Consider the following 21,842-nt stretch of genomic DNA (forward strand, 5'->3'; position numbering starts at 1 on the left):
GACATAGGTAGAGCTGAATTCTCTTGATAATGCTAATATCTTAATTTGTGGTTTGTGCCTGTTAACTTGATTGATTTTCTTTCAGTGTGCCTTAATATTTCACTAATGCTTAGCCTAACATTTATTGCAACAATGTTTTAAATGCCTCACCCACTTCTGTACTTTGCTCCGTATTAATTTTATGGCTGTCCTTAGACTTCTGTAATCCGTAGTACTAAAACAGGACACATTGATATTCTGGATTTGAGCTTGTTATGATTTGGAGAGCAAATGCTGTGATATGATACCACACCTAAATGTGTGAAAGCCTTGAGAAATCATTTTAATCTTCAATTGCATTGGCAGGCTCTGCTGTTGGCTCTTTATTTCATTATGTTTAAACTGAATGGAATCATGCTGAAGTTGTTAAGTAATGGACTGTCATTTAGAAATGCTGTATGCTTCTCATTAACTTTTTTTTTTGTATGTGCTGTTAATTTCAAAATGGTAAATGTTGCTTTTCAAAAATGAGGCTACCGAAACATGTTACATTCAGTATAACCATTTTTTCTCAGGAGTCGGGCTCTAAAGCATAAAGATGAAAATAAAAGCACTAAGGAAATAAATTTGAAATCTAGTTTGTTGTAATATTGTGTAGCAATAGTGGATATGTGTGGATTTTCATAGTGTTTGTATTTCAAAGTTTAAAATGATGCATATTATTCATATTTTTGCAGTAAAATTTGTGTACCATGTACTGGCTGTCTTCCATAAAATGTAAGATTACTTATAGGGTATTGGCTCACAACAAAGATTGTTACTGCTTCAATTTATTCATTTTATGTTTAGGTAAAGTAGCTTTTATGTAGAAGACATCTTAGATGAGTGTGTGTGTATATGTGTGTGTGTACTTTCTCATATAGTAAGTGAATGGAGCTCTTCTATACATGATATGACTAGAGAATTTTCTAGTGCTAGCTGAATTTATTGTGCAGCATTTTAACCTGTCAATTGCTGTAAAATTCTGGTCCCCAGCAATACAAAGCTTAAATGGGAAGGGTATTAGTAGAATTGTGATTGAAAGCAAAAATAAAGGTTGAGAAAAATGCTGTGTTTTCTGCTCATGGATTTTTGGCAAACCTGACGCAGTGCTTTACCTGTGCTATCTCCTAGCATTGTTCATCAGTTCAGCTACTGAATTGTTGGGGGAGGGGGATGTATTTAATTATTTTGTTTATTCTGTTTTGTGTTTAGTAAGTGGATGGAATGCTATTCTTAATTTTTTAAACTAATATTTTGGCTAAAATTACACATACTGTGAATTTCAAACTTGTGTTCCATCTCTTGAAGTTTGTGCGAATGTTGTATTAGTGGACTTCTCTGTCTCCCTTACTACTTAATACTCACAGAATCTTCTGTTCGCAGGCTTATTCCCAAGATGCCTACCTGAAAGGCAATGAAGCTTACAGTGGTAATGCCCACAACATACCTGAACCACCACCAATATGTTATCCACGCCTGACACCTACTACTTCTGTTGTGGCACAGGCTGGTGACAAGCTATCTTCTTCTGATTTCTCACTGGGGAAACAGCAAGTCAGCAGACCAGTACGGGCATTGACACAGCCAGAGAGGGCTTACAGAATGGAAATACAAGTGCCTCCGTCACCAACAGACATTGCAAAATCAAATACAGCTGTGTGTGTTTGCAATGAAACTGTAAGGACTGTTATTGTGCCTTCTGAGAAGGCTGTAGATTTGCCATCTTGCAGAAATAATCATGCTGGTCCGTCACACAGGACAGAAGAAATAAGATATGGCTTAAAAGATCAAACCACTCTAAAAGCACGAACCACATCACCATCTTCTTCAGTGTCCACTGCCATTGTACTTCCACAGACGCCATTAACAAGGCCAGGTGATCCAAATGGAACAGTGATTAAAGCTTCAAATTATGTAGTATGTCCGGAAGGAATCCCAAGCACTAGGCCTTCTGTTCAAGCCACAGACTCTCCCTCTATCTCTACAAATCATTACAGTTCTCCATCCTCACACCAGCACATAGACTGGAAGAACTATAAAACTTACAAAGAATATGTTGATAACAGGCGCATGCACATGTATGGCTCCCGAACGATACAGGAAAGATTAGATAGTTTAAGAGCAGCTTCTCAGAATACAACTGATTATAATCAAGTAGTGCCAAACCGCACTGCTTCACAGGTACGACGCAGGAGCACCTCTCATGACAGGGTTCCACAGTCTGCACAGATCCGGCAGCGAAGTGTATCCCAGGAACGACTTGAAGATCCTGTGTTGATGAAAGAGTGGCCACGAAGTGCTTCGCAAGATACACTAACTTCACCTTCACTTAGTGCAAGGAATCACAGGGCTCGGTCATGGGATTATCTCAGCAAACAGGGTGAAATGCTAGAAAATTTTCATTCGGAGAATCTGATAGCAGACACAAATGGAGATAGAAGAAAGACTTACAAGTGGACAGGATTTTCTGAACAAGATGATCGGCGAGGTATTTATGACAGACCTAGGCAACATGCGTTTCATATGTCCCTTCGAGGTCAAAATTTTCCTTTGGGTCCAAGTGGTTATATTTCAGACGGTAGGAGAGTAGGTAGTAGAGCTTCTCTGCCTGGTTCTCATTTTCAGAAAGTTTCACCAGATATAAGAATGTTGCAGCCTTCTCGAGAGTTGCAAACTCCTGGGGGAATTTCAAAACCTACAGCTGTTTCACAAGAAAGGACATCTCTCATAACAGCCAGAAGTTCTAAAAGTAGCTCTTTGAAGAATTCCTCCTATGCAGCAAAACCATCGTTTCCCCTTAACCAGAGCTTGGATGTTGTTGCCAGCAAAGACCAAAGAACTGTAAATCATTTGCATCAGAGTGGCCTGTTAAACCAACAGTCAAGGACCCGAGGAGAAGCTGCCCCAGATCACAGAACAGAAATGGGCAAAACAATGCAACCCTCCTCTTTGTCTCCAACTTCTGCCAAACTTGTTCAACAAACAAGTGAGAGTTCAACTACCTCTGATAATACAGGTGTTTCCATCAGAAAAAGGAGTCATGATTTTGAAAAAGAAAATGCCCATGAGCCTGAAATTCTGCAAACAGATGTTCAAGGAAATGACAAAGATGCAGTTGTCATGCGGGACAAATCACCTTCTGGCCACCAAACTCCACAGCCTTTGAGGCATCAGTCCTACATTCTTGCAGTCAATGACCAAGAGGCAGCCTCAGACACCACCTGCTGGTTACCTAATGATGCTCGGAGGGAAGTCCACATAAAACGGATAGAAGAAAGGAAAGCATCAGGTTCCACCCCGCCTGGTGATTCCTTGGCTTCTATTCCATTTATTGGTGAGTTGAACTGTTAAAGTATACTTTGTGCTTTTCTCTGTTAAAGAAGTTGGAGAGCACCATGCCAGGTAGCTGACTTCTTGAGAAGTCAGTCCTTGAGAATCCTGGGGTTGAGGGCTCTTTCCTCATTTCAAATAATGATAATGTGGTAAAAGCTGAAAGCAGTTTTTAGTAGAGGAAAAAATACTCTTGTTTAGAATCTTGGATCAGTTTCAAAAACTCTACTGTGATTTAATTTTTCTAGAATGTTCCTCAACCCCCTGGAGAAGTCTCTGTTATGTAACTGGTGATCACTCCACTTACTGCTCTGATGTTATTTGTGTGGACACCTAGCAGTTGCAGTGCCTTTTGGAACATATTTACCTTTACACTATAAAACATGTAATCCAATAAAGGGAGAATAGGGATGTAACGGCAATTTGTGAGGAAAAAAAAAATGATTTTAGACAGCTGAAAAGGTAAGGAGAAAGCTTTCTGAAACAGGTGAGGCTTTGTAGAAATGAAGGCTGTTTCAGGTGAAAGAATATCAGAAAAATGAGGTGAATTTGCAAGTAAATAACCTAATAAGGTTGTGAATTAAAAGATATATGAAAGCAGAAGAAGCAAAAATTTGCCTGTGGGCTGTGGTATAAGAAGTGTTGGAATTCTGTAGATCTTGAATCATATAGTCTGAGCACTTTTCCTTTTTTCTTCCAAATTATCTTTAGCCTATGGAAGGATTGTAAGTAGTAGCAAAAAAAAACAATCAGGGAAAAGGTTTAGGGTGTGGAATCATCTGCAGAAGAGAGTCTCAGTGACAAAGTGAGTTTCTGTTCTACTTCAGTGTCTATGTCTTCTGGCTTTTTTGGTCGTGACTGGTTTCATCCTTTGGAGTCCAGGTCTGTGCAGACCATTTTCCACACAAGTTGATTTATATGTGTGTTTTCTTGAGTTTAGTATAACAAGTATTTTAAAAATACTGAATTTTGATTGTCAAAGTTATGTATGTGAAAACCTAATCCATAAAACCATCAAAGAGTATTGGGATCTGTTAAAGGGAGTTAGAGCTTTCTTGCTTTAGCACAGTTGTCTTGTAATACGGATCTGTAGAATGACTTTTTCCCCTGAAATTATCTATGTTATCTGCTAAAAGACTGAAATAATTGAAGGAGATTTGTAGAATAGAAATATGAAACAAGATGCAATATTTCATTCTTCTGACAGAATTTTAACAATTAACAAAAATGCTTTCTTCAAGAGCTGGCAGATGGTTTTCATATATTTTTCCCTGTTGAATGAGAGGTGTATAGATCCTTTTTTTTTTTTTTTTTTTAATTATTATTACTGGATGCATCATTACTTTTGAACTCTTCTCAAGACTCCATTAATCTTTCTTCCAGCATTAGTGTAGGTTTGCTAGGCATGTAGCCAGTTTTTACGCGTGTTTTCTGAAACTATATGCCTAAAGTCAATGTTAATGTTTGATTAAGTTGTGTGTGCTGTTTGTACTCACTTAGAGTGCTTGCTGGGAGTTTTCTGACCCTATGTAATTTGAATTGTGTAAAAGTCAGATCAGTCCCCTTTATGATAGGAGAATGTGTTGAAAAGATTGGGCTTGATTTAAATGAAGATGTGCCATGAACTCTTAGTCCTGTGGCTTGCTTCCAGATTTTAGAGGAATGTAATGATGAGAGTTCAAAGAAGCTTTCAGCATGGCAGTTGTGCTTCATTCCAGTGGTGGCTGAGCCGCTCAGAAGAAAGGAAGTCATAACTCTCCATCACACTCTTTTGGCCTAATACCACGTGTGATCTGGGGATGCATTTGTGCTCCTTAGTCTCTTGAACTGAACCTCCTGAGCGGTACGGAAATATGAAGTGGTGCTGCTGGAGCACCAGCACTGCGTGCCACAGCAGCACTCAGCGTTGCCTTCCTGACTGGGAAATCCTTGTGCTGGTAGTGGAGCTCTGGAAAACTTCCACTGTAGCTCCAGCACACTCAGAATGAAATAACCCTCCCTTCATAAGGAAGGCTGTCAAATGCTGTTAAGGCTGGGTGTCTTAGGAAGTTAGAATTAATGTGCCTGATTCTAAATTTGCTTGTTCCACTATCATTATGCCTAATTACAGCTTCACTTATAAGCTTAACTGGCTCTTATCAGAAAGATAAAACTCTGGTTCTACTTTGAAATGCAGTTAAAAGATCTTTAACTCTTTTGAAGGAAAATTGCTGGGATTTTTTTTCTCATTCTATCTGGCAGTTGAGAGAATATTACTTTGAGTGAAGATACAAGGTTCCTTCCAATCCAGTCATTCTGTGATTTACCTTGCTGCTGGCAACTGCATTAAAAGAAGTGGATATGACTAGATCATAATTTGGTAGGAAATTGAGCCAGGAACATTTTGCAAGCATCTCTTTCTATGTTCCATGATTCCTTGCACCACACACAGAAAGCTGAGCAGACTTTCCATCAAGCTTACTTCTGGCAGTTTCTTGCTGAGATTATGGTGATGTGCTGGAGAACTGCCTTTTGACACTGGTCCTTCCACAAAGTGCTGTACTGAAGCAGGGAGATTAAATTTAGTTTTCTATTTGCTGATGGAAAAGAGATGCCTGCTGTTCAGAGCAAGATTTGTAGGTAGATGTAGTAATATCCTTTGTAAGAAAAGTAGATTTGAAAAAAATTAACATATTGTGTGCTCAAATTCTTCAGGCAAGCATATGTATTCCTGGGGAATGAAAAAGTTGCTGGTTCTACACCCTGGCACTGCAAGCTTCAGTACTTTCAGTGTGCTACTAAATACAGGCTATTGTGTTTAGATTTGAAAGCTGCTGTTTCTATTTCAGGTCCAAAGAAGGGCTCTGTTCTTGAAATGTTATCTTATTGTTTCATGCTATAGCAATTAGTCTAATGATAGGTTATTCCCTTTAACCAGAAACTCATCTGTTCTCTGGATCAGTGAGAATACCACCATCTCTGCCAGTGATTATTTTAGCAGTTACAGTGTTTAATGTATATTTTTCAGACTTAGAATTTATATGCAATTTCTCTGTTAGGAAAGAAACAATACATTTCTGATCTACAAGGTAATTTTGGATGTGTCAACCAGCACTTGAATGGAAATTGTTACTTAACTTTTTTTAACTACAAGAGAAAGAGTTGACACAGAAAAAAATTATTTTAATATAATTCTTAGGTGTCTGGTATGCATGCCTATGACTTGCAGCCAGCAATGGAGAAACTGATTTGGTGTCTTTAGTTACCAGTGTAGTTTAATGCCTTGGCCAGTGATGTTTCCTGAATGTTCTTTTCATCATAGGTTTCATAGTGGGTTATCACATGAAAAATAACTTTTTAATGGATGTATTTAAAATCTCTGATCTAAGTTAAAACATTGTTTTAGATTCTTCTGATCAGTGACGTTTATAGTTTTTCCTATTATGTCTTCTTATTTTCAAGTGTGCAGAAATATCACATAAGTACTAACAGACTTTTCCTCAGAGATGTGGTCCCATTTTGGAAAATATCTAGTACGGCCTTATCCTAGAAAATTTTCAGGTCATTTCATTTCGCTATTAATTTATGAATAACTGATAGAAGATGAGCCAGGTAACACCAAAGTACCATAGAAATAAGTTGTCCTCTCCCTGTCTGATGCAACACAGATACCAGCGTACTTCATGTTGATCCTTTTCATTTTCCAACCACCTGCACTTGACAGCATTCCTCAGCCAAATGAAATTTCAGCGTGCTCCCAGATGCTTTCTGGGATTAGGGGATGAAACCTTTTAGATTCTAAAATATCTAGCTTTAGTTGAACTGTTCAATCACTTTTCTGTTAGTATGGTGGCATTCTACTTCTGCAGTGCTGAAAGTAGAGGTGTATAGATTTTAACTTTCTCAATGCCAAGAACTTGTGAAAGAGTGATTTTTTTTGCCTTTTTTAAAAATTAAATATGTACTGTACTTTTTATCTCAAAGCCCTTCTCTGGAAACACTTTGGACTCAGAAGAAGATAATATAAATACAAATGCTGTTAGGAACTAGAAATTGAATTTATGTATATTTGTGCAGCACACTGTGAAAAAAGTTACGTAGGAATAGGAAAGGTTTGGAGTATTTTCCCCATATAATTAGGATGTAGTTGAGAGGGTATACATGTTCTTTTTTTACTCTAAGAAATGCATCTAGCAGAGAGAAACTGAAAATCTCAGACTTAAACAGCAGATATCATTGCTTGTCAACCCATCGAGTATGAATACCTTACGGGCAAATGGTGGCTGAATGTGGATGGTTGATAGATGTGTTTTAAGGAAGCTTTAGTTTTAGCAAAAGCTGTTAGTACTCAAGGTGAATACAGAAATCTTTAGCCACTGTGATTTAGTTCTTCCTACAAATCATTGGCTAACTATTCCAATCCATGAGTATAGAAATGTAGTGGCAATAGAAACAAGAGCTGACATGTTCATTTTTGAGGGACGATTGCTTCATTATTTAAGCAATAGCACTGGCACAGCTTTAGACATGTCACCAGTGTTTCTAAGGTAAGCATCAATCTTCTATTTTTTTCGGAGTTTTACAGTGTGGCTTGCCAAATTGCTGTTGCTCCAGGCTGAACATTTCCGTGTATCTTATGCAAAGAACAATTTCTGAATCATTGTGGTATTCTGAAATTAAAGAACCAAAACACAGAATTACAAATTAGTGTTTAAAATGCCATTTTAAAATGTTTGTGTAACTCAAAAACTCACTTTTAACTAAAACTTAAAATTCGAAATCAAATGTTTGTAACTTCTAGCAGAATTTGATTGAAATGGGAGCATCAGATTTGTTTGGTAAATGGTTAATGTTTTTGAAACAAATCTTAGTATATCATTATAATGTAAAATAATAATGACAGGTAACAAGGGAGTGCTGTAAGAGTTTTTGACCAAAAAAACGTATATTGAGAATCGTACGTTTTTTGATCATGTGGCAGGATAATAGTGTGAGCTGAGACCTTTAGAACTACTCTGTAATACTTTCTATTACTCTGTAGACATGGATTGCTATATGTTTACTTGCTTAACACTGAAATAAATAACATGTTGTCACAGATCTTACATGAGGAATAATATAGGGAAACCTTTTTCTGTTTTAGAGAAACTCCAACACTACAATAAATATGTTATTTACACAAGTGCGTTAATGGAAGACTGGATTTGATGATCCGGGATTCTTGCTCCAGCCCTGTTTCTGTGGCTTACTAAAATGAATGTGATCAGCATGCAGACATGTTTCCATTATGTTCGTTTGGCTACATGAGGATAATTACGTAAAGTAGATATGTGAAGTGGTTCTTTGTAAAGACAATCAGTGCTGGCAGCATTGCAAGTACTTAAAAACTAGCAAACAACAGAATCTTAACCAGCAAAACCTTCTTAGAGCATGAAGAGGAGCAAGTCTTGACAATGCTTTGCTTCGAGATAGGCAATTAAAAGCCACTTCTGTGAGTCATATATCAGTTTGTTGTGCTATTTGTATGATAGCAGAGTTAGTTTGATCTAGTTCATTTTTGACTGAGTGAAACATTTTTATTTTGTTGATTATTTCTGGCCTTTTCACTATGCAGATGAAATTGTATATGTGGTCTTCTCATTTGACTGTCTCCCTGACAGACTTTTAAGGAAAATGAAGTTTGTGAATAGGTAGATCAATATTAGTACATCTGTATTCAGCTTAAATTCAGCTTCTTCATAGGTTTCTTGGAAGCAAGGGGCCTCTGAGCTATTGAGATACTGCTTGCAACACTGCTAGGTCTGAAGGGTGCTAAATACGAAAGCTGATTTTTAGCTTTGGAAGTGACTTTTTTTTCCAGTCACCAGCAAGGAAACTCGAGGTGACCTCATCCACAGGGCAGAGATGGTACATCCTCTGTCACGCTTCACCTTTGTAAGCCTCCGTTTGGAAATCACCAGTTCTGCCACTGTAGTTAATGAATTCACTCTATGGAAAGTTAAGTTTGTGTCTTTGAAGATCCAGAATATTATGAATATTTTTCTTGGATAATACACATTGTGTATGAGTGCTCTCCCTTTGAAGGTCCATAATCTCCAAGTGCATAGCAGCACAAACGTGTTTTTGTGCACAAATTTCTTTCTGCTTCAGTTAGCAAATCAGCTAACACAAGTTAACTGTAGTTGGAGCTTTTCCTGTTTTTAAGAAATCTTCTGTATCTTACCTCCTACAAATGTTCTTACACTGAAGGGCTCTCCACGAAGGCTGGCTGTTGCTGCTCACCAGGTGTGTACTTGCATTCTTGTGTATACAAGCAGTATCTGCCCTTCTGTTGGGAATGCTGTCAGCATGTAAAGATCATTTTCTGATGTCTGGTCCTAGTTTGCTTCATAGTAATGTGGAACAAGTGCTACTCACATTCTTTCCTCAAACGAAAAGTAAAACTGGAAGTACTTCTGAAGGCTTTACCCTCTTTATTACAGACAACTGAAGGGACACCATCAATCCCTATAATGACAAACTGAAGACAATGTGTGTGGCTTTTCCTCTGGCTTGTTTGCTCTGCACGCCTCATTGCATTTTGTGCAGTCATTTGCATTGACTGCTGAGCAGCACATGTCCTCCCTTGCTCTGTGAGGGCTTTTGTGGGAACAGGCTCATTGGTTTATCGAAGAAACTCAAAGGGACAAATATGACAAGCACTTAGGAGAAAAGTCAAAATACAAAGGTTCTATGTAGCTATCTCTTTGTTTTAATTGAACAGCAGTGGCAGTGTTTGCGTGTGTTGAGTCAGCAGGCAGTAACTTGCATGGCATACATCACAGTTTGCTCTATAATCACTCACATTATATAAAAGCTTGCCATGAGTAACCTTCAGCCGTGGAATTCCCCTCTTGTACCAGTGATATCATTTGCAGTCTTATTAAAGCTTGCCTCTTTCTGAAACAACATCAGGATTGACTCCTGCAGCGATTAGATCCACTGTGAAATAAGGAGCATCACTGGGAGCTTCTGACACTGTGGAAATTAGCCCAATTGCTCCACTTCTACCTCAGTTAGGGTACTGGGTGGCCTCATTCTGCTTCTCTGGTGTTAGTGCCCACCAAGCTGTCCCTGGGCTGCTTGCTCACTGATTTGGTTATTTGGTTGCGTGAAACTGGGAAGGAATCGTTTTGAGGATTTCAGCTCTGCTGAGGAAACAGAAGTACCCTTGCTTGTCTAACGTTGGAAAATAGGTATTTGTTTCTCCTTCTTGCATGCCTCCATGGGAAGCATGTAGAACAAACTTTTCAAATCACTGATGGCAAATGGAATATTACATTTATCAGTGTTTTCTTTTCTACTTTGCTGTAATCATGTTGTGAAGTTTAATCCTGTCTTCCTTTTTTATTGTAATTAACCAAATTGTCACCATCCATTAGTATATTTTAAGTGTGTGCAGGAATGAAAACGGGCGGTTTGTAGCAGGAAGATACGTGTATTGAGGTGCCTGACTGCATGTCTCAGGAGCAGTCTTTACCATATCATTAAATGATCAGTGTCATATGTAACTTGTCAGAATTGAAATGAAGTTCTTATATTTTTAAGGGAGACCATTTTTAGTCTTAGGAAAACTTACAATAGGGTTTTTTTTTGTTATTTTCCTCTCTAAACTGGAAAATAGGAATTTTGACGTAAAGAACTGGCAAATAAGTGTGCATATTTTTTAACAGAGGCAATACATTGCATTAAACACTTCTGCACATGAAAAAGAAAGTAAAGCATTGAAGAATTTATTATTCTTCTTTATTTTCTCTAAGTAACTGTGATGATTTATTATCCTGACTGTGATATGAGTGGAATTTCATTCTCTGTTCACCTAAGAAATGGGATGATGAGTTGCTACCCATGTAGAAATGATCTTGAATCATTCTTGAAGCATTCTTCATGTGGCATAAATTGATGCTGAAGTGCATTGGTCTAAGGAATGTTGTAGATAATCTTACTATATACTGGTAATTCAAGAAAATTGCTATAAATGCGTGTGCTTGTAAATCTGTTTAGTATATGCAAAAGCCACTCATGACCTATTGGAAAAACGAAAATTAATTACATGGTCTTCCTAGTTATGAAGCTGAGCAGGGAACTAGTTTGATTGTGATAGCAGGAAAGTGCTTTTCACCATGAGGGTGGTGTCTGTTCCATTTAGGACAGCATCCAGATGTGCTCATCAGGGATGATTTGTGCTAATCTTTGTCTATAGGCAGAGGGGAAAAGTGGTCCCAGAGTAGGATTCTGTTGCTCATCTATGTACTGCTTACAAGCAGGATGAGCTTCTTGTAGTATCCATGTCCAGACTTGTTGGGAGAGCTGTACTAAGCTAACTGTGCATCCATGCTGGCTGTTGCTGCTCCATTTGCAGAATGCCACAGCTCTGATCTCTGTCCGGTGTGAAGCTGTGCATTTAGGGCATCCACAGCACAGGCCTTTTGAGATTAGAGAGATGCCCATGGTCCCAATTCTAAACTCACCTCAGCTCCATGGCCACTTACTGCTGGAGTCCATGCTGTTGTTCTCATCCAAGAATAGCAGCATGTCTCATCAAGTGGCACCCTCTTCACTGTTAGAATAAAGGAATAAAGTAATAGCCAACATGCTGTTTTAAGCAATAACATTTAATACAGCAAGAGACATCAATTACAGAAGCGTTTTTATATCATAGGTCTTGTAACCACGTAATCTCCTCTGTCCTCTTCCACTGAAAGCACTGGAGGTGTGCTCTGTATGTGCTTTTGTAATACACTGCAACATCAGCGTTGCTGAAAGAATTGGACTCTCACTGTTACAAATATTTGTATATATGTACCCAAAAGATTCATTTTTCTTTGTTGTTTCATACTGCAGGCTTTAAAAATTCTGACGCAGAGCTTTCAGAACTTACAGAAAGTACCTCTAAAGATTCAAATATCAAATTCGCTGAAATGTAAATAATTTTTGTTACTTTCAAGTACTTAGACTGTTTCTTGCAGACAAAATCTTGTGTTTAAGTAGCTTTGCTGTGGGCTGCTGTGTAGTGTTGCCTAAGCTTCTCTATTCACAACTCCTGCAGGTTTATTTCAAGTGTCTGAAGTAGAACCTGTGACATTTTGAGACAAGTCTGTAACAGAACTAAGTTGCAGCTGAGCACTTGTAGTTTATATGCTCTGAAATAATTCATCTGAAAAATTGTTCAGTGAGTGGAAATATTCATTAGTCAACATCAGTGTGCTTCTCAGGGTTTGCTGCAGGGAAGCTGAGCAGATGAAAAAGATGACAGTAGGACAGTGAGCTATTGTAGTTTGGAAAATCGTAGCATAACTGAGTTCTTCCTCTGTCCTTGCTGCTGCATCAGAGAAGTCTGTAGATGCTTCAGTTTATCACTGGATGCAAATAGAATTTATCTGCATTTAATGTCATGTGTTTGCTGTGAGTTCTTTTGCTTTCCTTTTTATTCATGTTCATATTTCGCAGCTGGCTTAGGGGTGGAGGATTATGCTTTAGAAAATAACAAATAAAAGCCTTAAAAATTACTGTATTTAACAACTCCATGCAAAGTAGGGCTGTCATGGCTAAATCTTTCAGTACTTTAATCGTTTGTCATCTTGTTTTAAACTTACTTCGCCAGATTTTGTCTGCTGCCTTTAACAGAACTGTTAGTGACCATTAGAACAGCACAATGCAGCTTACGCAGTTGTGTTGACACAAGGCAAAGAATAAACCTCTGTTTGCAAGTGTCTGTTGATTTCAATGGGCTTTTCAGAAGCTCTGCATATTGCAGTTCTTAGCACCTAGGATACATTCGTATTCATTATGGCAGTGCAGTCCAGCCCCTGCTTGTGACTCGCTTCTCTCCACCCCTCTCCTTCTACCGAAGCATGAAGTACAACTATTTCTGTCGTACTGCCGAGGTGTGCTAGAAGATATTACAGCTCTTTTCTCACAGCGTTCGAATAGGCGTCTTTCAGCTTCTTCCATCTTGCCAGAAGCATGTTAAACAGTAGAAGTACTTAAAGCTCTTTGGACTCTTCCACGATGACTCGTGTGGCAATTGAGACTGTGAGGTGCTGGGCATGTACGGCATGCAATCGTTTGTATGAGCAATTAGTGGAAGAAATAATTGGTATGTAGTGGTGCCATCTTTGACATGAATACTTGCTTTTTTATTTGAATGTGTGGAGGAGGGGAGGATTGGTACTCTCTATATTAATTATACTTCAAATATTTTTTGTTTGCAAGTTGACTTTGTTGTTGAAACACTGATTTAAACCAAAAAAGCTTCTGATACTTGGAATGCTCGTGTTTTATTTTAGGAAGTAGTACTTGGCTATCTCTTGAGTTTAGACTTACTGAAATATCAAGTTTGTTTTTCATATGCATGCAAACAAACAAAACCAGTTGACTTGAAAATCATATTACAAGAGGTCAGCACAATTTCTGTTTCATTCTCTCATATAATTGCATAATGATAAGATACAATTTTCTTTGCTCTTATTCCTAATGTATGATTTAACTTCTTCATGAAATGAAACAGACTTCTGTTAAAAAAAAAACCTTACAAAATAACAACAAAAAAGCAACAAAATCCCCAAACATTTAACAGTATGCATTAATTGGACCCTCAGTGTTTGTATGAAAGACTTCATGTTTCATACTTAATCTAATATCCAGAAATGACAAGTTCAGACAGACGGTTAGTTTGAGCATTTGATTAATGCATTTATTGTTAATTATGACATATTACCTTTGTAGATGAACCGACTAGTCCTAGTATTGACCATGATATTGCACACATTCCTGCTTCTGCTGTTATTTCTGCATCTGCTTCTCAAGCACCTGCTATAACAACTGTTCCTCCCAGTCCTACATCTCCAATTCCTTTAATTCGGCGACAGCTTTCTCATGATCATGGTGAGTGGTGATTTGATTTTCTTTCCGTGCTACTTTTTTCTTTTAACTCTCTGGAGATCAGGTGTGAAAATTGCAACCTCTTTACTGCTTAACATAAACTGTAGAAATGTGAGTCAGTTTTCTGCCATGTTAAAAGATTTCTACTTCCTTATAGAATCTATTAGGCCTAGTATCCTGGATAGCCAGCCTGCCACAAAACCAGAGAGATCGAAGTCATATGATGAAGGACTGGATGACTATAGAGATGAGGAAAAATCGTAAGTTCATGAAAAATGTCAGTTGATTCAGAATTTTTTTTGTTTTTAAGCTTGTAAAGCCTCATTTGAATATCTGTTTTTGTCCCAACAGGTCCATTAAGCATGTATCTAGCTTAAAGGGGATCAAGGTAAGTAAATATTTAACAATTCTTAAAAATAGTAAATATTACTGTGACAAGTGTTATGAATTATACAACAGACACATATAGAGGGATGTGTTAAAAGATGCATGAATGTGATTGCTATTGCTGTCCATAAAATTATTCTTAATTTGTGTTGATTTTTAAAATTGATGTTACTGTGTGCTGTGCATATAACATAAGTAAACGTGGTCTGTTGTTTTGTAGGCTCCCCACTTGATTCTTGATTTTTCATTTTCCTCAGCCTGAAGCATATCTATGATGCTCCAGTAAAAGCTTAATAATGAGAGTCTGAGACTCCCATCATGTGTGTGTATGTGTCCCATTCTTGAGACTGGCAAGATCACTTTCGTATTATCCTATGGGAACTTCAGATATCATATTTTGCCAGGGGAATATTCTTAGGTACATTTTCCTGAATATGGTGCCAGCTTTTAAAGTTGAAGAACAGAGTAGTCAATTGGGAGGGATTTACAAACGTCAAGTCCAACTATCCAACCACTTCAGATCTTACCAAAAGTTAAATCATGTTATTAAATCTTTTATCTAAATGCCTCTTGAACACTAATAGATGTGATCTTGCATATAAAGATCATAGAGAAACTTATTTAGAAGTACACTGCGTTTCTTTCTGTGGTGTTCTCTTTAGGTCACAGACAGTCAGAAATCTTCTGAAGATTCTGGTTCCCGAAAAGATTCTTCTTCAGAGGTCTTTGGTGATGCCTCCAAAGAAGGGTGGCTTCATTTTCGTCAGCTTGTTACAGACAAAGGAAAGGTATCTTTCATGGTTTTGTCTTTTCATTCTATTTTTTAACCTGGCAAAAATACTAAACTGGTGGAAAGCTGAGGTAAGGAACTTGAAGCTTTCTGGTTATTCTTAGTAACATTTTTGAGATATGAACATCAATAAGACTAAGTTTTAGACCTGTTTGTTAGAAGATTTACCTTAATGAATTTCTTAGCTTCTTTTAGAGACTACTTTTGAAAGTATTGCATTTCTGTGAAATAAACTGTTTTCTAACAACATAAGTAGAAAGATCCATCCTGAGATAAATGTAGCTTATAGTCTTCTTTCTCTTTGCTAATAATAAGAAGCTCTAGTATTTATGAACATTGTGGGGTTGAGTTCACATTAACTTCCTGCATGTGTATGGGATAACATTTAATAAGTGGGAATGTGGAATTACATTGTTATATAAAAGTGAATAACTTTTAGAAGACTGGGCAAGAATCCACTAAATATTTTTTTGCTGTGTTTATCTTAAGGCCTCTGTGAAATTCTGGTCACATTGTTACTGTCAATTGAACTCTCAATGGGTAATCAGAGGGGAAAGGCTATCTAACAATTCTATTTTCTGACAGAGAGCAGTTAGTGAGTGGCACTTTTGTGAAAGCTTTCTGCAGGTCATTCTTAAATATGCTACAGATAGTTTTTAAAGCTTCTGGATGTAGCTTATCTTAACCCAGAGACATTCATTGTAGCGAACAACCAAACTTACGTACTGGTTTATATTTTTCAGCGAGTTGGTGGGAGCATTCGGCCATGGAAACAATTATATGTTGTTCTTCGAGGTCATTCACTTTATTTGTACAAGGATAAAAAGGAACAAATGACCCCATCAGAAGAAGAACAACCTATAAGCATCAATGCTTGTTTGATAGACATCTCATACTGTGAAACCAAGAGGAAAAATGTATTCAGACTTACCACATCAGACTGCGAGTATCTGTTTCAAGCTGAGGACAGAGATAATATGTTAGCATGGATTAAAGCAATACAAGAAAACAGCAATTTAAATGATGAGGTAATTGTTATATTATTTTTGATACTACGGCAAAATTTGTGATTAAACAATTGATCAAAATTTATGCAGGAGCATACAAGAATATGTGATAGGCAAGGTAGTTGGGTAAGTATATTGAGTTTGTTTTTTTATTAAAGCATGACTGTATTCTCATTATCAGTATTTTGAAATAAATGAATTAATTTAGTTGCTGATTTGACTATAGAAAAGCTTTATATTAAGATAATAAAAATCCCTAATGTATCAATCAAAAGTAATTGTAGTATAGAGCCAATGTTCAGTTATCAGACTTGCATTGTAAAGTAGCATGTGCAGTTGTATGGTGTGATAATTTTCTCAGTAATTAAAAATCGAAACTTTGAAGGATGTTCATTTCTTTGATTAAATGTTGATGTTTTTATGAGTTGAATGTTAATGCTAAATACAAAGCAAGTATATGCTGTTATATATAACATATAATATCTGTCCTAAAATGATCTTCAGTGCATTTTCATTTCAGTGATGAACAACAGAGGAATGTTTTCATATTTGTGGGCATGCATATCCGTTTAGTTCTGAAATAATTATCAGAATAACCATATATGTAATATAATATATATATACATAAAGTGTATGTGTCATTAGATGGATACAAGCATGTTTTGAATTCAGGGCCGTTTCAGGTGTATGTGTAGTAGTAACTGTATGACTACTATGTGTATGTAAGATTTGATTTTTTTTCATAGCAGGTTTTGTTGACTTGCATGTTTTCTACTTGAAGTTCTTACTACTTGATGTTCTTACTACTTGAAGTAATTTCCAGTTTAACATGATTTAATCACTTACCTACTGCTTTGAAAATAGTAACATCTAATGTGTAATTACTCACTTCAGTTTTCCTTGTGGTTTTCAAGTGTTCTGTGTTTATTGTTTGAAAGGACTGCCTGCTAGAGTTTTAAGTGTACTGAAATGTTGTTTTTCGTATGTGTTCTGTTGATGGGAGGAAGTAATGTTTTCTGAAAGTAAAAATTGTTTGTTGTATTTTGTAAGATTATAAATTAGATCTCAATTCATTTTATAGGACACTGGTGTCACTAGTAGAGACCTAATTAGCCGAAGGATTAAAGAATACAGTACCATGATGAGGTAGGTAAATTACATGCTGCCAGTAATTTTTGTATGTATGCTTATCTAGCTTCTTTTTACTTAAGTAGTGTATCTTGCTTCAGTTCTTCAAGCAGCAAAACAGAGCCATCTCCCAAAACACCTCGTCAGAGCCTAAGTATCAGGCAGACTCTGCTTGGAACTAAAGCAGATCAGAGGACCCAGAGTCCACATTCTCCCAAGGATGAGTCGGAGAGGAAGCTTCTCACTAAAGGTTTGCGTGTTTCTTTCTTTTATTTAATAATTTCTTTAGTTCCTCATTGCCCTAGTATGAAGCTATCAAGGTGCTTTATTCAGATTTTTCAAACTCAAGAATATGAGTTTGTGAAGACCAAATATGAACTAGTCATTATAGCTGCAGGTGTATATATCCCTAGCAAAGATTCTCTTACTCATTTCTGTGCTGCAGATTATGTAAGTAAATTGCAGGTGTTAGGTAAATTCTAAATCTACTGAAATAGTATTTCCAAAAATAGTTGAGTAAGAAGTACTGTTGTATTAGAAAACTTGCAGAACAGGGTGAATGGGAATTGTAATGTGTTACATGAGTTGTATAATGGAAGTAAAGAGTTCAACTGAACTTTTAATCTGATTCTGTATAAATAATATTCTAAAGTGCTTGAGTCCCTTTGGGGACAGATTTGGAGCACCTGAAATCTGCTAATTACTGAAAGTAGGTCTGCACAATGTCAAATATTAGTGTGGCTGTATTAATTTCATAGCTGTTTTGTATTGTCACTCAGTAGTGATGTAATCTTACTTTAAGGAATGTTGTGGATTTTATTCTTTTATTGTAACTCATGTATATTTAGTCTTGGAATGATAAAATTCCACCGTATCGTCTACCTACTTGCTTTTTCTGAGTATGGGTATATTCAGATGCATTAGCAAGTTGCTGTGGGAAACTGGGCCAGGAAAAAAGGTTAAAAACAAGAAAGGATAGTGACATACTGTTTTCTTTTTTTGTAAATGTTACCTGTATTTGTAGTAACTTTTTTGCCTTAAATGCCTTGATGTGTCTTCTTTGCTTTCTTACTTATATAACACTAACAACAAAAAGATGAGACAAGCCCACCGAAAGACAAAGGGACATGGAGGAAAGGCATTCCAAGCATTATGAGGAAGACATTTGAAAAGAAGCCATCTGCAGTAGGAACATTTGGTGTCAGACTAGATGACTGCCCCCCAGCGCATACCAACAAAGTATGAAAGAATAGTTTTTCTTTCCAGTGTGATTTTAAATGCTTTTTTCATGTATACTTTAAGAATGTGTGTGTGTGTATATACAGATATATATATATATATATATACATACAAAATGTTTTTTTCTTCAGTATATCCCATTGATTGTTGATATATGCTGCAAACTAGTTGAAGAAAGAGGTCTTGAGTACACAGGTATTTACAGAGTTCCTGGAAATAATGCTGCCATCTCCAGTATGCAAGAGGAGCTCAACAAAGGAATGACTGACATAGATGTTCATGATGATGTAAGTCTTCAGTCACAGCGTTTCCACTTTGAGCTTCTGAAAACTTCTAGTTACGTTATGATTATAGAAATACAAAGACTATCTCATTTTCTTCTAAATGTTTAGAAATGGCGAGACTTGAATGTCATAAGCAGTTTGCTGAAATCCTTCTTCAGAAAGCTCCCAGAACCCCTTTTCACCAATGGTGAGTTGTTTACCTTAGCTTTCTTTTTTATGAGCTACTGTTGAACAGTTGTCTTGAAACTTTCAGATGATTTGAGAGAAAATGCAGTAGAATGAATTCTGCAATAAATGCTTTTACTTCCTTAAAGAACAGGGAGTCACAGTGATAGAACTTAAAAACAAGAGCTGTAAATAGAATTTCTCTAATTGTACAATAATTAGTGTTCAAATATTGTGCCCACATATTCCAGTGTACTCGTTTTAATATTCTGTTTACTTTGGCACACTAAACAACCAAAACAAACCCATCCAAACCTTATTTTTTACTTTTGTTCTGTTGGTAGTAGTGGGCGGAAGGGGGGGGAGAGGAGTGTGGAAAGGCAGCAAGATTTTGGTATGAACTCTGATTTGGTGGTTATAGACAGATCTTGTAATTTAGATCTTTAAAATTCCCCTGGAAATAGTAATGAACAAGGAGCAACAGCAGAATTTGACTTCAGGAAATTTTTTTATGCCATTATCTCTGCACTATTGTTTTTCATACTTGTCTTAAGTTTTTAAATAAACCAAACAAAATAAACTTTTCAGGGGAGATTCTGTCCTCTACTACCATAAATTAGAGTGTCATGTTTCTCAGATTTGGGGAGATTGCAGGGGTGAGTGCACAGAGTGCAGCAGATGAGCATCACTCTGTTAAAACTATCCTGCACGGTAAAGAGTTGATTAAATCAGTTTTTGGAGTTGGAATATATTTTTCTCAATAAGATTTAAGAAATGAAAACATGAAAAGCTTAGATTTTAATGTGAAACAAAAATATGTAATGCTTACAATTTCACTCTTGTAATGGTCTGTGAAGGCTGCTTTTTTTCCTCACTCCTACCTTGCTGTGTTTGTATGTAGTATAATGGGTTAACTTAGTTTCCAAAGGTCTTACCTTTGTAATCGATTTCTGCTTTTTAAACAGACAAATATGCGGATTTTATAGATGCCAATAGAAAAGAAGATCCAGTTGAACGTTTGAAAACACTGAAGAGACTGGTAAGCTGAAATCAGGTGTCTTGTGTAGTGTAGGTATACCTTTGTAGGTGTACAAAATAAGCATTAAACATTTAATATTCTGAGCTGTGATTGTTTATTTCAGATTCATGATTTACCTGAACATCATTATGAGACACTCAAATTTCTTTCTGCGCATCTCAAGACAGTTGCAGAGAACTCTGAAAAGAACAAGGTAGCAGAAACAAAAGCATAATATATTTTGTTTTGATCCCTTTCATTAAGAGCAAGTTTTTGTGCATGATTTTTTCTGTTGACTAAGACTGTGACTTATTAGTGTAGATGAGATTAAAACCTCTGTGGTGTTGGAAGATTTTTGGATTACATCCCATCAAAATATTCGAGTTTAGTGTGTATTAAGTTTATTTATTCAAACTGATGCTAGTTGTTGTGTGAATAACTGATTGCATCCTAGATTTATTGCAAGTCTGTAAATTTCATGTAATTCACTTAGACACCAGTAGGAGTGTGTCTGGTCAGAGATTTCAACCAGTTTAAACTAACAATTAATATGGCACATATTCTCAGTATAAAGCCTACAAGAATGCACAGTTGACTTTGAAGATAGCATGAAAGTATGTCTCTAGTGGCACTCTTTTGTAAAACAGGAACTTTTTTTTTTTTTTTTTAAACTGTGCAAACTCCCATAAAATACAAGATCAGTCCTAACTTTTATTAGATTTTGGAATCTTTCAGAGTAAAAAGTTAGGAACAAATCTTAAGTGAATGTCTATGACCTGAATGAACCGGTTCACAAAGGCTTGGTTGTATCAGCTTTGTGTGAAGCCTACATTTCTGGACACTGAAATCAACTGAAGAGTAGGATTTGCTGTAATAACTCAAATGGTTGACCTTTTACATGCTTTCAATGGTTTAAGAGGGAAAAAAAAAGCATGGCATGTAGGGTAGCAATCTTTTAATTAACACCTTTCGTCATTTCCACTGGTTGGTGACGTTGACTTTTGTTAAGTGCTTCTGTATATACTGTAATCCTACTGTAAATGCAAATAACAGTATCCCTTTTTTTTCAGGGAAGCATAGATGAATGCAAAGCTGTGCAGTATGAGTGTGCTTATAGATGCTCACATCAGGGCAGATGGCATGATGCCTTGTTGCAGGGATACAGTAAAAAAAAGCAAAACACTTATTTATGTGAAATAGATGAACTATGGCCAACTTTAAATCAGAACAGAAAATTGCAGAATCATTAAGGTTGGAAAAGGGCCCCTAAGATCATCTAGTCCAACCATCAGTCCATCCCTACCACGCCAACTAACCATGTCGCTCAGCACCAATGTCATGAGTAGACCCATCTGTATTGATATAGACAAACGAAAAAATAGAAACTTTAGTGTAACTATAGTTAACATTTTAAGAAAGTGATAGTAAATGCCATTAAGCCCAAAGCAAACATTTATCATTTTATGTTTTCATTGTACTGCATAAATATGGTTTAAATAATATAAATACTATCGAATATATAAGGCTGGGGGAATAAGGTTGTGTAGTAGTATGACATGTTGAAGGCCACA

General features: G+C 36.7%; 1 protein-coding gene across 5 annotated transcripts in view; it reads left to right on the forward strand.

The window, feature by feature from the left end:
• The window catches only part of ARHGAP21 (Rho GTPase activating protein 21), a 107,817-nt gene that overhangs the window by 78,747 nt on the left and 7,228 nt on the right, over positions 1–21,842 (forward strand). For 4 of the 5 annotated variants that reach the window (XM_085227264.1, XM_085227265.1, XM_031553860.2 and 1 more), the window contains 13 exons: positions 1,405–3,355; positions 14,098–14,256; positions 14,411–14,513; positions 14,605–14,641; positions 15,303–15,428; positions 16,174–16,458; positions 17,519–17,583; positions 17,667–17,815; positions 18,662–18,804; positions 18,936–19,091; positions 19,197–19,275; positions 20,219–20,292; positions 20,396–20,485. In XM_085227264.1, coding sequence (XP_085083390.1) covers positions 1,405–3,355; positions 14,098–14,256; positions 14,411–14,513; positions 14,605–14,641; positions 15,303–15,428; positions 16,174–16,458; positions 17,519–17,583; positions 17,667–17,815; positions 18,662–18,804; positions 18,936–19,091; positions 19,197–19,275; positions 20,219–20,292; positions 20,396–20,485 — 3,417 coding nt within the window. The remainder of the gene's footprint in view (positions 1–1,404; positions 3,356–14,097; positions 14,257–14,410; positions 14,514–14,604; positions 14,642–15,302; positions 15,429–16,173; positions 16,459–17,518; positions 17,584–17,666; positions 17,816–18,661; positions 18,805–18,935; positions 19,092–19,196; positions 19,276–20,218; positions 20,293–20,395; positions 20,486–21,842) is intronic. The other variant, XM_085227266.1, reaches the window with a different exon arrangement.

The sequence above is a fragment of the Meleagris gallopavo genome, chromosome 6, assembly GCF_905368555.1.
Source record: "Meleagris gallopavo chromosome 6, MGAL_WU_HG_1.1, whole genome shotgun sequence".
Taxonomy (NCBI): domain Eukaryota; kingdom Metazoa; phylum Chordata; class Aves; order Galliformes; family Phasianidae; genus Meleagris; species Meleagris gallopavo.